General features: G+C 42.0%; 2 protein-coding genes across 3 annotated transcripts in view; both read left to right on the forward strand.

Moving 5' to 3' along the window:
* Positions 1 to 470: 470 nt before the first annotated feature.
* On the forward strand, positions 471 to 8834 carry LOC309693520 (uncharacterized protein). Its single transcript, XM_082512817.1, has 5 exons — positions 471 to 841; positions 927 to 958; positions 5270 to 5500; positions 5992 to 6046; positions 7777 to 8834. The coding sequence occupies exons 1-5, from the start codon at positions 831 to 833 to the stop codon at positions 7934 to 7936; spliced, it is 489 nt and encodes a 162-aa protein (XP_082368943.1). The 5' UTR covers positions 471 to 830; the 3' UTR covers positions 7937 to 8834.
* A 1122-nt stretch (positions 8835 to 9956) lies between these two features.
* The window catches only part of LOC309693519 (caspase-8-like), a 92036-nt gene continuing 85184 nt past the window's right edge, over positions 9957 to 16808 (forward strand). The window contains exons 1-3 of one of the 2 annotated variants that reach the window (XM_082512816.1): positions 9957 to 10041; positions 10677 to 11030; positions 11493 to 11537. In XM_082512816.1, coding sequence (XP_082368942.1) covers positions 10781 to 11030; positions 11493 to 11537 — 295 coding nt within the window. In that variant the 5' untranslated portion in view covers positions 9957 to 10041; positions 10677 to 10780. Of the gene's footprint in view, positions 10042 to 10615; positions 11031 to 11492; positions 11538 to 16808 lie in introns of those variants that run through there. The other variant, XM_082512815.1, reaches the window with a different exon arrangement.

The raw sequence follows: 16808 nt of genomic DNA on the forward strand, positions 1-16808 counted from the left end.
AGCGCCTTTTCGTTGTTGTTGTTGTTGTGCTAAGCTAACAGGCAGAATGCTACAAGCATAGCTCTAAAGAATGTAGCATCATGGGCAGTGTAGTCCGTATTGCAGGGAGAATGGACTGCCATACACGTTATGGGTCTGTGAGGGCGAGGAGGGAGAAAAAGGGGAGTGGAAAGGTACGAGTTGTCATCGAGGAAAAACGGGAGCTGGAAGCATGTAAATATATTAATAACCACTTCAGCTAAGAAGAGTGCCTGACGAGCCCAGTTGTAAGTAAGCTATTAAGACTCGACTGTACGCTGTGTTCGTGTTTTCCTCTGAAAACAATAAGTTCCGTTGGAGCAGTCTTTCAACGCCTCTCTCTGTCTCTCGCAAGAAAAGTTGACCCACACAACAAAGTAAAGCTATTTTTCAGCTATGAGCCGACAGGGACCCCGCCCTATTAGTCAGAGGTCCCTTTACTACAGTTCGGAGTCGCGGACCTTCAGTAATAGTAATAAATCACACAGCAATAGTACATTCACGTTGTTGTAAAAAGCATGATAATATATTAAGTAATCCAAAGTATTCAGAATACGTTACTGTCATTGAGTAACGTAACGGAATACGTTACAGAATACATTTTGGGGCATGTATTCTGTAATGGAATACATTTTAAAAGTAACCTTCCCAACACTGCTCGTGGATAAGATCATGAATAAAGGAGAAGATAAATGCAAAGACTTCCTGAACCTCCTGCAAGCCGACGGCGCCGTTGAAGACACTTTCCCTCAGCTGGCGAGTTTACAGCTGACTTACACCCCCCTTTTATCCGAGCCTGTCCAAGTGTCTTCATGTCAGCACGGTAACACACACGTAACACTGTATAGAAACACTGCGTCTCCTGTTGTGTTTGGTTGTTTAACTCAGTTTCATTGTTCTTCCCTCAGATGTTCTGCCACAAGATGGGAATATGTCAAAGGTGAGATGCTGATGCAGAAACAGCCTCCTACACTTGTGACATCGCTTGAGGCAGATATGTAGATGAGATTCTGTGGTTACGCAGCCTGTAGTAACACATGTAAAGTGTTGGTGTCCACTCTTTAGGATGTTTATCAAATCAACAGCCGGCCCGTCGGCCTCTGTGTGATCATAAACAATGAGAACGTCTTGACTGGAAGCTGGTTCGTTCAGTCTCTTTGTGAGCAGCTGAAAGAGCGCTGTCCCAGGTAATTGTTTTAAAATCACCAAACACATCTGCACACTGACCCTGACAGTAGTAGTAACATGTTTCTGTATCTCTATAAATGCTCTTAGGGGCGAGGACATCGCCTCCATCCTCTACTTCGTGAACAATGATGTAGCACATAGAGAGGGCTCCTTGCGCTCCCAGTCTGGTGAAGTCAAGCCAGCCAGGCAGATGCCTGAACCGAAGTTCACCCTGACGAAGAAACTTGTGCTGCAACCTCAGCACAGCTGAAGTCATCATGGAAACACAGCACACCTTACTGTGTAACTAGGGATGTATGATTAGCTCAGTTTCTTAAAATGTTGTTTTTATATTTTCCCTCTTTTTTCATCATTTTAAATGTTTTATTTTTCTAAATCTTAATCTCACATTGCGGTGTTGCATTTTATACTGTCACAGTTTTATATCAAAGAATAAATCTGACTGTGAACACAACTGGGGAGAAAAATGTTTTTATTCGTGTTGGGAGGTTTTTACATGTGCTGCAGTAAAGCTTCACGGGAGCTTTGCCTAAACTGAGTCTTTACATTCTTAAACCTAGTAACATTACGTAATCAATCAAAAAGCTAAAAAAGTTTTCAAACAATAGATTTCTGTTTAGGCTCAAATCAGTTTGATTTTTCAAGGCTCACACTGATGAAATAATAACTCCCTTCAAAAACATCAAGCCAAAAGTAATCAGCCAGGTTTGAAAATGTAGGAAGTAGAAGTAAAAAGTTGCCACAAAAAAATAATCAAGTAAAGTAGATATACCTTATAACTCTACTTAGTACAGTAACAAATTATTTGTACTTCTTTACTGCCCATCTGCGCTGTTGTCCACGTCCAGCTTAAAGCATGCACTGTTGATAGTTCAGCTGAAGTGTAATCACAAGTGAACCTCAAACGTGGTGTGTTGCACATTCTTTTAGATCCAAACCAATTCAATAAAACTTTATTGAGCCCGAAGGAAATTGGGTAACGGACCTACCACACCTACAAGTAGCATTACTGGCCACAGAGTGAGAGGGAAACTAAACCTTCATGGAGTTATTTCAGGTACAAGGGCTTTTTTTCTGCTATCAATTTGTTATTTTTAGGTTTTCTGTTTAACCCTGACTTTGTTGTAATTATGCAATTTAGAGTTTTTGTGCCTTTTCGATAGTATGGCTGGTTTCATTATCTTTATGTTCTCAGGCCTTTTTACCTGCAGTCTGGCTTCTGTTCATAATTATAGTTTGTTGTATTCTGTTCCTTGGTTCAGTTTATTTTACGTTCCCCATGTTTTACCCATCTCTTATTTAGTCGTCATTTCCTGTTTTGTTTTTCTAGTGCCAGAGCTTGATCTTCAATTGGACCATCACTACTTTCTGCTACTTGTTGGATTTATTTTTTTTATACATTCTGCATCTGTTATTTCATTACCAAATGTGGAAATGAGTATGTTTTTATGAATATTGTCCCATTATACTTAATTATTAAGAATTCATCCAGTAATGGATAAAGTTAAAAATATTAAAAAGTACATATGAAGTTTCTTTCCTAAGTTTTAAGAAAAGGTTTGCAGTGACTTCTTCTACTTTAATAGGTAGGTGGAGTTTCAGTATGGAGTTAAAATAATGATAATATATTATTATTACAAAAAAAAATAGTATGTAAAAAAACATTTCCAATTGTCCTTAAACAATTCCACATGTTTTGTGACTTAAAAAAAACAACTAACCTCCATCCTCAGATACCAGTGGGGCTTGTTCAGAGTTTGGGAATTGGGCAATGGGAGTGGAACCCCTGAGTCTGAGGCAGGTTGGCAGATACGTGATATAGTATACATATGTACAAAGGGTCTGCCTTCACCAAAGAAATTGTCGTGGTATACACACGTATACATATGTGCTCCTGAAATTTCTTGCTTAAAATGTAGTTTTTGTTTGTTTGTTTAATCATTATTTACAATTCAAAGATCGTGTATGGGCACGCACATTTTGCATAGTCATGTGGTGCAGTGATGTCTCCGTGCTGTAGCACAGCCTCTTTCTGTTAGGGGTTCCGAAAGAGACTCAGGCGCAGGCCAGGGTTTCCCTTTAAGCGAAGAACAGTGCGTTTATTCACAGTGAACACAATCACCAAGTGGCTATGTACAATGTGCAGGGGAAACGGGTCCGGGTCGCCAGGGTCCGTGGGAAACAGGGTTAGGGGAAAAGGTGCTCCACACTTTCTGTACAAAAGCTCCTCCTCAGTCACTCCTCTCAGAATCCGGTTCCAAAAACGATCTAAACACAAAAGGTCGGGTTAGCGGGATAATAACAAAGGGCTTTCAAGATACAGGTTGGCAGATACACAAGTTTGACTGACGCTGATAGTTCAACGATCCAGCGAAGACTAGTGCAGACTCGCCATCTAAGTAGTGCAGTAATCAGCTGGGATCAGCGGCCGGTGTGGTGATGAGCAGGTGTGTGGGCCAGCAGCGGGAGCCCGCAGTGAGCATCGCCGTGGCGAGAGAGAGAGAGAGAGTGAGAGAGAGAGGGCGAGAGAGCAAACAAACCACAAACATATTGCCCAATAGAGGATTGACCAGCAGGGCACAGGGACCATGACACTTTCAGTGCTACACCAAAGGCTGTAAACCTGTTATTCCTGCTGTCGAGAAGTACAGGGCACTTTTGTACAGCATGTAGTCGTTATTATAGGATCTGAGAGTCACTTCCGAGTTTGTTCTGAGAACGCGGGATAGTTTCTGACGGCTGATAGTCAGAACAGAATACAACAAACTTCCCAGAAGGAACGAGGTTTCGTTTTCAAGGCCAGAAGAAGTTCCAGCTGACCATAAGAGAATTACGTTTTGTGTGCTGTAATTTAATGTGCAACTATTAGTATGATAGTAAGCTGTAGTTAAACTACTTTATAAAATCTTGATTTACCCATTCTTATATTCTTATATTTTGCTTGTTCTAATTTTGCACACCTCCGTTGCTTGTCAAACTTGCACAGAAGAATTTCACTCGCATGTACTGTACCAGTGTACCTCCACATGTGATGTGACAATAAAAGTGATTTGATTTGATTCATTCTAATAGACATTAGTGTTTGGGATCAGCTCTCTTTCCTTTAGCGCAGATTCAGCATGTCGGCCCAAAATGCAATAAGGAGCAATAAAACAGCCATTCATGAGATTCTGTCCGGAGACTACGGGCTAATTCTCAACAAAGTTTATGAGAATAAGCTGATCACTCAGTGGGAGTACAAGAATCTTAAACGCATCAACAACGTAAACATGGAGACACACGTCAGTGAGCTCTTGGATAAGATCATGAATAAAGGAGAAGATAAATGCAAAGACTTCCTGAACCTCCTGCAAACCGACGGCGCCGTTGAAGACACTTTCCCTCTGCTGGCGAGTTTACAGCTGACTTACACCCCCCTTTTATCTGAGCCTGTCCAAGTGTTTTCATGTCAGCACGGTAACACACACGTAACACAGTATAGAAACGCTGTGTCTCCTGTTGTGTTTGGTTTTTTAACTCAGTTTTATTGTCCTTCCCTCACATGTTCTGCCACAAGATGGGAATATGTCACAGGTAAGATGGTGATGCAGAAACAGCCTCCTACACTTGTGACATCGCTTGAGACAGATATGTAAATGAAATTCTGTGGTTACGCAGCCTGTAGTAACACATGTAAAGTGTTGGTGTCCACTCTTTAGGACAGGGATGGGCAATTCCAGACCTCGAGAGCCAGTGTCCTGCAGATTTAAGATGTGTTCTTCATCCAACACAGCTGATTCAAATGGCTGAATGACCTCCACAACGTTCTTGTAATTCTCTAGAGGCCTGGTAATGAACTAATAATTTTATTCAGGTGTGTTAACCCTGAGTGATATCTAAAACCTGCAGGACACCAGCACTCAAGGCCTGGAGTTGCCCACCCCTGCTTTCAGATGTTTATCAAACTTCTTTGATGGTAAAGCAAGAAGAGGAAAAGATAAAGATGCCTGTAAGTTTCAGGGGCTGATTTTTTTTTGTTAGTATCTGGTGCTTAAATATTTTTCTCTAATTACATTTTTTGCAGAAAGCTTGGCAGAGGTGTTCAGCTGGCTGGGCTTCAAAGTGCTTATGTGTAAAGACCTCACCAAGGATCAGATGGATCAGGCACTGACGTTTGTCGCTTTCCTGGCAGACATGTCTCAGCTGCAGAAGTTCAACTTTAAAGAGTGGGATGGCAGCAGCTTTGTTGATCCTCAGCAGGCTCTTGAGCACGGTGATGCTTTCATCTGCTGTATTCTGAGTCACGGGGAAAAAGGTGTCATTTTGGGATTTGACAGGTACCAAGAGCTATTGGATTTCATGGCTCGTTCACTAGCCAATCAAAAATCAATTCCTTCTGCAGCTGATTATCTAACAGCAGAACAAGAAATCCTTCGTCAGGCACAAGTGGACAGTTTCAGTGAAGATTTAACCCGTTTTCTGGACTTATCCATGTAGGAGGCCAACTACGGCAAAGCCCAGACTTGGAGTTGAATGTCATTCACCCAATAGTACTCGATCCTGCTCATCCAGTGACCAAATTAATCATACAAGATTATGATGACAAACTGCATCATGCTGGTTCAGAAAGACTTTTTGCTGAACTACGTCAGAAATTTTGGATTCTCAGAGGAAGGGAAGCAGTACGCAGTTATCAGTATAGCTGCGCTGCATGTAGAAATGCAGAAATGGAGATCATCATTCCAAAAATGTCAGACTTGCCTGCTGCTCGTCTTAGGTTATTCAAACCACCTTTCTATTCCACAGGAATAGACTGCTTTGGACCATACATGGTCAAGACCGGCTGCCAATTGGAGAAAAGGTGGGGAATAATATTCAAATGTCTCACGACTGAGGGGAGCTAACATAAGAGTTATGAGTTATAAGATATAATCTAAGTTGTAACATTGCTGTATGGAGCTGCAGATTTGGTTGCAGGTTAACATAGCTGGACTGGCCATCGGGCATACCGGGCATATGCCCGGTGACTTATTATTATTTTTTTTTTGTAACGGCCCAGTTTGCGCCAGAAACAGGAAACCAGCAGATGTCGCGCTAAACAACAGCAGCACATTTAAGCTTGATCAGCTGTTGTTAGAATTTATTTAATATTAATTTCTAGTATCAGCTGATGTTTGCTGGAGCCACAGCTGTAAAGCTGCTGGTCATGATGGTTTGGATATGTGATGAGAGGGAAACATGAAGATGAAACCAGGAGATGTCCTTACTGAATCATCAGAGCTGTGATGGAGAAACAGGTTTACTTTTTAGGTGACATGAATGAGTTGAAGGGAAGTTATGAACTGTTTCTGAGAGACAAATAACACCAGGATCCTTTTTTAGGTAGCTGACAGCTGGTAACTGTGCAGGGGCGGGTCTTGCAAAGTTTTGCCAGGGGGGCAGGTAGAGCATTAACAGGGAGAAGGGGGCACAAAGAAATACTTTTCTTTCTTATTCTCATTTAAAATATCTAGCTTTTATTAAATAATTATCTGAATCTTACAACCAAAGTTTTTATCTGACGTAAAATGTATAGAAATCAATTTGGATATGTATTTCTATATATAGATATATATAGAAATACATATACCAACAAGACAGTGTACATATGGAAAAGATATATATAAATCTTATAAAGTTTGTATCTGTCTTGTGTGAAACTTGTATGAAAAGCATACAAGAGTAAAAACAGATATAAGATCCCTTGAAAAATTATATAATGAAACTTGTATGTTTTGGATACTTACTAAAACAATATATGAAAGTAATGAGAAAGTGGCCACTTTCATGAGTAAATCATATAAGTTTTTACTATTTCTTTTCCATATGGGCACTGTCACAACAGTATTTGTTTTCATTCAAAGTCTTTATGGCTTTAATACCTGGTGAGCCGGTCAAAATGCCCGATTTTGTGTCCCAGTCCAGCCCTGCAGGTTAATACTGTCAGTGTCACCATGCCAGCTGACTGTATTTCATCATCAGCCAGTGTTGTTCTTTATCAATATTACCAAAGTTTACCATAAGGCAGCAAAGAAAGTATTTACTTGCTTTCAGGTTTTATTCAAATGTTAGTCTTTTCAGTTGTTTCCCCACTTTTTTCCTGTTTCAAAATCAAACACCAGTTTGTGAGAAGATTATCTTCTTTTTTTTAACAGGCAGATAAAGTTTTACATTGGCATTGGCTAATTTGTCAATTGTTTGCTACAAATGTTCGTATTTTAATACTCAAAAATGTTTTTGCCCAAAACATATGTGCACTATATGTCAGTCAAAATACTATGCAAATATTGATGTCCTTGAATGCTGAATAAACACTGACTGATTGTATCTCTTGTACTTTATCAACGAAGTATCTGAAAACTATTCACCGTAATGGTTAAAATCTCATTCTAATAAGAGTTAAAAGTGCATTCGGTTATTAGGTTTATAGGATTATTGAATTATGGTTAACGGTTGGTAGAATTTTTTTTTAAACATTATCTGCCAATTACATCTGCCACCCTTCTCCAAATCTGTGCCCCTACCTCCCCCCCCCCAACAAAAATTTTCTAGACACGCCACTGGACCCAGGACACGCTGGAGAGGTTATATCTCTCGGCTGGCCTGGGAACGCCTTGGTGTTCCCCCGGATAAGCTGGAGGAGGTGGCTGGGGAGAGGGAGGTCTGGGCCTCTTTGCTTAGGCTGCTGCCCCCGCGACCCGGCCTCGGATAAAGCGGATGAAGATGGATGGATGGATGGTCTGTGTTAAAATGCAGCCCTACAAAGTGTTAAAGTTTTGTTTCATTTTGTTTCATTTGTGTTTTTCAGTCACAGAAGCCGTTGGAGGAAATTAGATTCTCGTCTGGACAGAGTTGATCTTCCTGTCGTTTGTTCATATAAAGACTATATGCTATGATTTATTTTATGTTTTGCAGGTGAAAGACTTCACGACAGCTGGAAATCTCAATGTGAAAGGTTTTCTGTAAACTGAGAGATCTAGTACTCACACACAAGCTCCAACTACAGATTTATTTCAAAACAAATAACTGTTGTCTCGTTAAAGTTTTAAACCCAAAGAATTTCATAAAATAAGACTCCATTGTTATGTAATTTTTGTTAGTGCCATTTTTGTTTCATTAGATGCATTTTGTCCTTTCAGATCTCATAGAATAAAAAGATTTCATTGCTAAAAATGCCATTTCAAGTAAAACCAGTTCTCTTTTTCCTGTAAAGTTAGTCATAGCTCAGTGTTTTCCGTTTCTATTGTTGCCAAACTGGATCATCCATCTGTTCAGAGCTAACCTGTTATAAAATTTTACACTCAAGCAAGCATGCAGACTGGAAGCTTTCCTTAACCCTGCTTTAGATGAGTATACGCTACCTCCAAGGTTTTAAGCTGAAGGTTTAACCATTTCTCTCACTCCCCTGAGATAAACATTGTGGAAAATCTGTTCCAAAAAAAGCCACACGCAAGATGGACCAAGAATCAGAAACAGATGAAGGTGGAAGGAAGAAATCTGCAAAACAAGAATTAAAAGAGATTCAACTGCTATAAAAAGAGTTTACATGCTGTGGGGAACTGTGGGGTCCCTAAACATTTACTTTGGGCCCTTTTTATTATTTTAAAACTGTAAAAGATGGAAATAAACAAATCCTGCTCCGAACAGTCAAGAAATGTGTCAAGTTTTATGCCTTTTGAAAACCACATTGTCTTTTAATCTCCTAGCTGTTCGCAGTAATTGAAACATGGAGCTCAAAGGGGTTTCAAACGTTAAAACATCAGTGTTTACAAGCTATTGTGCTATTTAAATATAGAATATTATTAATATTTGATGAAACTTTGTGTTCTTAATGAAGAACATGTTCTGTAATATTAAATTTACAGTCTAAGTTAAATAAATATAATAAATTTTAATTATTTTGTATAAATTAATAAACTAATCTGCAAAGCTAGAAGCATCAGAATTTTGAGGCGTTTGAGTCAGTGAGGGTCAAAGGTCACTGAACTGCTCTCCATTATGGACAAGCTTCACTCCCGCTCCACTCCACACTCTCCTTCTCCCACTGATGCCATAAAGAGCGCTTCAGGAAATCATTCCATTCTTTAAATATATCTGTATAATAATCCTTCACTCTGTGACCGGTGAACACACCTGTCAGGCACAAGATCCCAAACATATTTTCTATTATAGTTTCATCCAGCTGTTTTTCTTACATTTATAGTGCACATATCATTTATTAATGCAATTTGCACAGCTGTCTTACACAATCTCAAGGTTATTTTTACTGTTTTAACTAACTTTGATTTTACTTTCTTTGTTTTTCATCACTGTTGTAAATATAAATTCCTGCAGTCTCTCATAGTATAAGGCCCTTACTGGGAACCTGTGGCACTTTTATTTTCACTGTGTTGTTATTGTTGTGTATTGTAAACTGTACTATTTTTTCACCCATTACATTAAAACACATCCATGAATGAAATGGATTCTTCTTTTTGTTGCTTAGGGTGTAACCAGAAAAACATTTCACTGTACCCTGTTCTCTGGAACACTGACATTATTTTTTCATGACATGGTTCTACTTTGTTGTTATGCAGTTTACATTTTCCTTATGTATATAAGCTTTCACTTTCAATTTACAGTCATTACACAGTCCACTGATTTTTTCTGAAATGTTTTATATGCTGGGAAATACATTACTTATACATCCGGACCTTGCGCCCTCTCATTTGTACAAGAGTACGCAGTTCCTAGTTAGCCGGTGCAGCAGCAGTTTAAATTATTAGAAAGAAAAGCAAACAAATGGTGCTTAAAAAAGGAAGGAGAACAGAGAGCATGGTGAGTTTATCGCCTTTGGATTTAAGCGGTGGTGTCACTGACTTGTGAGCCCCGAAATATGAAAGTTGTTTGTGTTTCTCTAAAAGAATGAAATGTTGTTGTTCGCACTCATATCTTGAAAATATGCTGTTATACTGTAATAAACGGATGTGATGTATAAGGTGGTTGGCTGGAAATGAGTGATGAACGAGGAATTGTGTAACTGTAACTGTGCTTGTTACTTCCTGCTTGTGACTCATCCAGTGAGCTTTTGAGGACCTGCAGTTAATGGGCTTCTCTCATTTGTTCCATGCTGACAAACATCGCAGTGTCCTTATGTTACTTTAGAAAGGCTGAAATGTTTTGGGCTTGTGGTGGCACGGTTAAAGAAGACTGTAAGTTTAGCATAAACTTTGATAAAGGTGTCCGAGAGAGAATCGGAGATGCTGTGTTTGCTCCGATGCAATATGACAAAATAAATAAATAAATAAATAAATAAATAAATGGGCTTGTGAAACACCTACACTGAAATAATCTGTAAAAGTCGTGAAACAGACTGAGCTATTTTAATGAGTACTCGTGTCCATTTGCTTTCATTAGAGGTCTTCTGTTTCCAAAGGCATTTGAATGTATCTTTTTTTTTCTCTTGACTATAGTTTCGAATTGCTCAGAAAGGAATTACGTAGTTAACTTCTCTGGCAACACACCAGAAAGCAACAGCGGTTACAATCAGAGGCTCAGTCTTGGATCTCGGTGAAGAATGGCCAAAACTATTAAATCCGCTTTGGCAGACACTCTGGAGAACCTATCAAAGGGGGATTTTGAGAGGTTCTGCCACCAGCTTCTGGACCGCAGAGAAGAGCCGCGGGTAAAACGCAACAGGGTGGAGGACAAAAGCCGTCTGCAGATCACAGACGTGCTGGTGTCTACTTTTACCGAGGAGCGGGCTCTGACGGTGGTTCACGAGATCCTGGAAAGGATCGGCTGCAATCAGCCGGCGAAAAAACTCGGTAAGATTAACGACTGTGATTCTGCATCGATAAAGTAAAGCCCGCACAAACGGAGGTCGGAGTTTAATGAGGACTGAGTGTTGGGCTACTGCATGCTACAGAGCGAAAACTTAACGACCGATTGACTAATAACGAGTAACTGGGCTGATGGCAGATTCGCACATTTATACAATAAATTAAATTAACTCCAGTCCCACAATACAATCTGGACTTAGACTTGTTTTAGTAATAATAATCTTATAAAATGTCCTGATCGCTCTGATGGAGCTGCTGGCTGCTTCATTCCTCTGTATAAATGTGCAACTGAAGCCATAATACGTGATGGCTGTGTGGGTCAGGTACTTTAATGAATGTAATATTACACCCATGTGTGATGTTTTAATATTACTGTTCTTCTCTGTGTGATCGACTGAAACACCATCACAGGGATCGGACTCTAACACTGTGTCTTCATTTTTGCAGAGGATGCTACAGGTGGAAACTTCTCAAAACCTGATCCCGGTGACAGTGAGTTTCTGCGCTCTTTTACCTTTCCGGCTATGAGACGTGGCTGATTTACTGTTTTCCTTTACTCTTTACCAATATTTCACAGTATAGACAAGCGCTACTTTTGACAACAACATTTGAGTTAGTTTTAATCTAAAGTCTAAATTCTTTTAGCTTTAGTCTGTGAACGCGTTTTCATGGGAGCGCGGAAGCTTTCTCTGCCCCTCACACCCTGATTATCGACAGCAGATCAAATTGCGCGTAAAAGGGGAGTGACTTATTGGATCGCTCCACCCATCTCTATACACAGTTAATGAATTCTGGATGAGTTCTTGTCTCTCCAAAACATTCTGTTCTCGATTTTATTAGTTGAGTGTCAGTACATTTAATCATAGGTGTTGTCCTCGTGCATTAATTAATTAGGGCAGGGATAGCTCAGTAGGTAAAGTGGTCACCCCATGATCGGAAGGTCGGGGGTTCGAATCCACTGAACGGCTACCCTGAGGTACCCCTGAGCAAGGTACACTGCTCCCCGGGCGCCTGCTTAGTGGCTGCCCACTGCTTCACTGAGTGAATGGGTCAAATGCAGAGAAAAACAAGTAATTTCCCCATGGGGATCAATAAAGTATCCATTATTATTATTAATTTTCATTTAGTTATTGTTTTGGATTTTTTTTTTTCCATTTTCTTTTTTATACAGAAAAAACCCAACTAACCAGGTCTGCTGGTTGTTGCAACAGCTCAGTGTTGCTAGCTTTAATTGACAAATATTGACGATTTGTGTTGAAATAAGTAGTTAGAAATACTACTACTTAGTTATTAATGGTTACTGATCATCTGAACATTTAACCACAGTTCAGCTGGTGCACCCTGCTCCAAGTCAGGTTTAAAAATCAGACACAAATCCACAAAAATAACTTCAGAAAAGTCTCAAAGCAGAATCTTAAAAAATACTCCTAATTTTATTAGCAATACAAGTATCAGCTCTACAGCTGACCGCTCAGACACTCACAGGTCCTCTGCCTTTCCAGAAGTAGGACCTCACCTCCATTTGACTGGAGCCCTCATGTGATAGAACATGCGAGGGAATCAGAGAGAAACAGAGTTGCACATCCAACCTGAACATGATCTCAGACACAACATTTCTCTGTGTGTAATTACTATGCTGAAGTAACGAAGCTTGGTCAGGCTTAGGTAGAAACAGGGTGTCAATGATATGTAAGTTCTTCAGTTCAGGGAAAGTACTTTAAATGTCTTCATCAGTTTGCAGGAGGTTGAGGAAAGTTCTGCAGGTATCTTCTGCTTTACTCATGATCTTATCCACAAGCTCAGTATGTCCCACCACATCTTCCCTGTTGATACTTTCAGTATCTGGAGAAATGTTTGTGTGCAAGGACACAAATCAGTGTTGTGTTCCTGTGACATTGAGTCACAGGCCCACAATGAGCTTATTCACTGTTACAGAGTGAGACGTTACATGCTGGCCATGTTTATAGTCTTATTTCCCAAAGGCCCAGGTCACCAAGGTGCCGGGAAAGGACACCAGCTACTCCAGGAAGAGGTACAAGCAGGTGATGAGGAGAAGCGAGTGAGCAGGGCCGTAGGACTCAGGCAGCAAGGAGCATGGACAAGGTGGGAGAGTACCTTGCAGCGCCAAGTCATCATGCAGGAACCCAACTTCCACCAAGTCCGATTCCTCGTGCAGGAAGTATACAGCACCCTACCAAGCCCAGTTAACCTCCATGTGGGCAGGAAGAGTGAGACATCAGACTGTCCGCTGTGCTCTAGAAGAGGCACCCTAGAACACCTCCTCAGGAGCTGCCGAAAGGCCCTGGCTGATGGTCGGTATCGTTGGCGTCACAACCAGGTGCTTAGAGTAGTACCTGAGCAAGCACCATCACCAATTCAACCAGACCCAGAACTGATCCGCATTAAAACAGGACTACAACAGTAACCAAGAGGGAAGTAAGTAAGTAAGTAAGTATTTATTTATTGTCATTGTCAGAGAACAATGAAATTGCGTTTGGGGCTTCCATACAACCCGTAAATAAAAAAAGAAGAAGAAAATAATAAATACCCCTTAAAACCCAAGTGTACATATTTAACCCAGTGTGACTCCAATGCAATAAGACAATCCTTAGCAATAACATGAGAACATGACAAGTAATGTTCGTAGAAATTCAGACAAAGACCTGAGAAACATGACAAAGTACAACAATGCAACCCATTCAATATTATTGTACAAGAGAATAAAGATATGATGCACCAATGCAGACCAGTTCATTGCTATTAAGAAGTTGGATATGGTTATTGTCCGTGAGAGGGGGCCAGAGAGTTCAGGAGCCTCACAGCCTGTGGATACAGGCTGTTGGCCAGTCTGGATGTTCTGGCCTGTATAGACCTGTACCTTCTCCCTGAGGGCAGCAGATGGAAAAGGTGGCGTGCAGGGTGATGTTGGTCCCGCAGGATACTGTGCACCCTCCTCAGACAACTGTCGTGTCCAAATTCATGGGCTGCATCCTCCTGAGGACCCGGCCTTCGCGGTCTACGTGGGCCGGGTCCTCAGAAGATCGAGTAGGCCGGAAGTAAACGGCCGTGAAATTGGACGGTCTAGCCTTCTGATTAGCGTCACCGCTGTCTCGGTGGAGTTTAATAAACTCAGCCGTCTGATCCTTGCTATCTAAAGTATAACAGGACACTGGCGTAAATTCTCAACTGTCTCATACTTTTGTTTAATCAGTTTTCTGTTTGACGTTTAGTCAGCTGTGTAAAAATCAAGGAGGAACCCACCCGGGGGATTAATAAAGTTTTATTTTATCTAATCTAATCTAATAACTTTAATCTCAGCCAAACCGATTTACTCACGAACAAACAAAACACTGAAAAAAGCCCAACAATAACATTTTTAGGTTGTCTAAGTGACTTATATATTACGTTTAACCCGAGCAGCGAAAGTCCGCGGTGATCTGAAAATGATGTGCCGGGAGTTGTGCCGTTCTCGGCCGCATCAGTAACCCTCGAGCTCCCGGCTAGCTATCGAGCTGGTGGGTAGCAGACGTCTCCGAAAACGTCGAAGCACTTTTGCAAATATGAGATATCTTGATAAACCGAGTAGATATTTGATGTTTACACAACTACGTTCTCGCCTGAAAATATGTTAAAAGTTTATTTTGTGACCCAGAAAGATTAGTATGAGTAATTTTAAAACTTAGTAGCGGCCGCCATTGTTGGAAACTGGAGTTTGGCTGGGCCGCGCTATGAATTCTGGGATATGGTAGGCCACGAAGGACACACCCGACCCATCCTTCAAATTCGGGGAAAATGAGGACGCATTTGTCGGCTGCATTCGGAGGAGTCTACGAATTTGGACAGCCTTCGGCGCGTCGCTGTGACGTAATCGGTCTACAAATGCGGCCTCAGGAGGATGCAGCCCATGAATTTGGACACGACCAGCGAGTGGGGAAGATATTACTGATCTCTGGCAAACTTGTTCCAATAATTCTGCCAGCTTCTTTCACCACCCGCTGGAGTGCTTGCTGATCGGCCTTGGTGCAGCTGGGGAACCACACTAGAAATCCATACATCAGAACGCTGCTGATGGCACAGTTGTAGAAGTTCAACATCAGAGATCTGGGAATGTGTGCGCTCCGCAGTCTCCTCAGGTAGTAGAGGCGCTGTTGGGCCTTCCGTGCAACTGAGGTGATATGGTTGCCCCAGGACAGGTCCTCGGTCACAGTTACCCCCAAGAATTTAAAACTGCTCACCCTCTCCACCGCCTCACTGCCAATGAAGAGAGGCAGATGGTTGTTATGACCCCTCTTCCGGAAATCTACAATGATCTCCTTGGTCTTTTTGGTGTTTAAGACCAAGTTATTGTCGTGGCACCATGACTCTAGTTGTTGCACCTCTGTCCTATAGTTTGTCTCATCGTTGTTGGATATAAGTCCGAGCACTGTAGTGTCATCGGCAAACTTAACAATGAGATTGGACGCGCAGGAGGAAATACAGTCATGGGTGAAGAGAGTGTATAGCAGAGGGCTCAGAACACACCCCTGAGGGGCACCGGTGTTGACCACAAGGGTGGAAGAGGTGTTCTTACCCACTCTGACACTCTGTCTACGGTTAGTGAGGAAGTCCACAATCCAGTTGCACAGAGAGGAGTTAAGTCCCAGTTGGTGGAGTTTGGGACGGAGTTTGTATGGCCGGATGGTATTAAAAGCCGAGCTGTAGTCTACAAAGAGGAGCCGTGCATAGGTGTTCCTATGTTCCAAGTGCTTCAGTAATGTGTGCAGCACTATGGCGATCGCATCCTCGGTTGACCGGTTCTCCCTGTATGCAAACTGGTGCGAGTCCAGGGATGGTGGAAAAGCAGCTCTGATGTGTTTAATGACCAGTCTCTCCAGGCATTTGGCGGGATATGGGGGTGAGTGCCACAGGTCTGAAATCGTTCAGACATGTGACATTTGACTGTTTTGGGATGGGAACGATGGTTGCTGCTTTGAAACAGGATGGTACCAGTGAACAGGACAACGAGGTGTTATATATAGAGGTGAAGACGTCCGCCAGGTCCGCAGCACAGTCTTTTAGCACCCGGCCCAGCACTCCATCCGGCCCGGCCGCCTTCCTGGTGTTAATGCTCCGGAACACACGCCTCAGCTCATGAGTGCTCAGGACTGGAGCAGGATCGGTTGAGGGGAGAGGGGACAGGACAGGGTCGGTGTTCTCCCTATCAAAACGGGCATAAAAGAGATTTAGATCCTCAGCCAGAGTAGAACTGTCGGCTGAGGGTGATGGTGTTCTCCTTTTGTAGTCCGTGATAGCCCTGATGCCCTCCCAGACCTGCCTTGGGTTTGTGTTGTTCTCAAACCTGGCCTCGATACGCCTCCTGTGCTGCTGCTTGGCAGTCTTGATGCCTCTTCTCAGGTTGGCCCTGGCAGCACTGTATGCCTCCTGGTCCCCGGATTTGAAAGCGTTGTTCCTCGTTCGAATAAGTTGTTGAACTCCGTGTGTCATCCAGGGTGGATTATTAGGGAACACACTGAATCGTTTCCAAGTTGTTACATTGTCCACACAGAAACAGATGTAGTCCAAGACAGTGGAGGTGTAACTGTCCAATGCGACACGATCCCAGTCTGTGCAGTGGAAACAGTCCTGAAGCATCGGAATAGCATCCTGCGGCCATGTTCTCACGGTTTTAGTTGTAATCCCAGTGCTCTTGATCTTTTGTGTGTATATTGGGTGTAGCAGAAGGGAGAGATGGTCTGACAGACCCAGGTGGGGATAAGCCTGGGC

The sequence above is a fragment of the Aulonocara stuartgranti genome (genome assembly GCF_965226115.1).
Source record: "Aulonocara stuartgranti genome assembly, chromosome: 18".
Classification (NCBI taxonomy): domain Eukaryota; kingdom Metazoa; phylum Chordata; class Actinopteri; order Cichliformes; family Cichlidae; genus Aulonocara; species Aulonocara stuartgranti.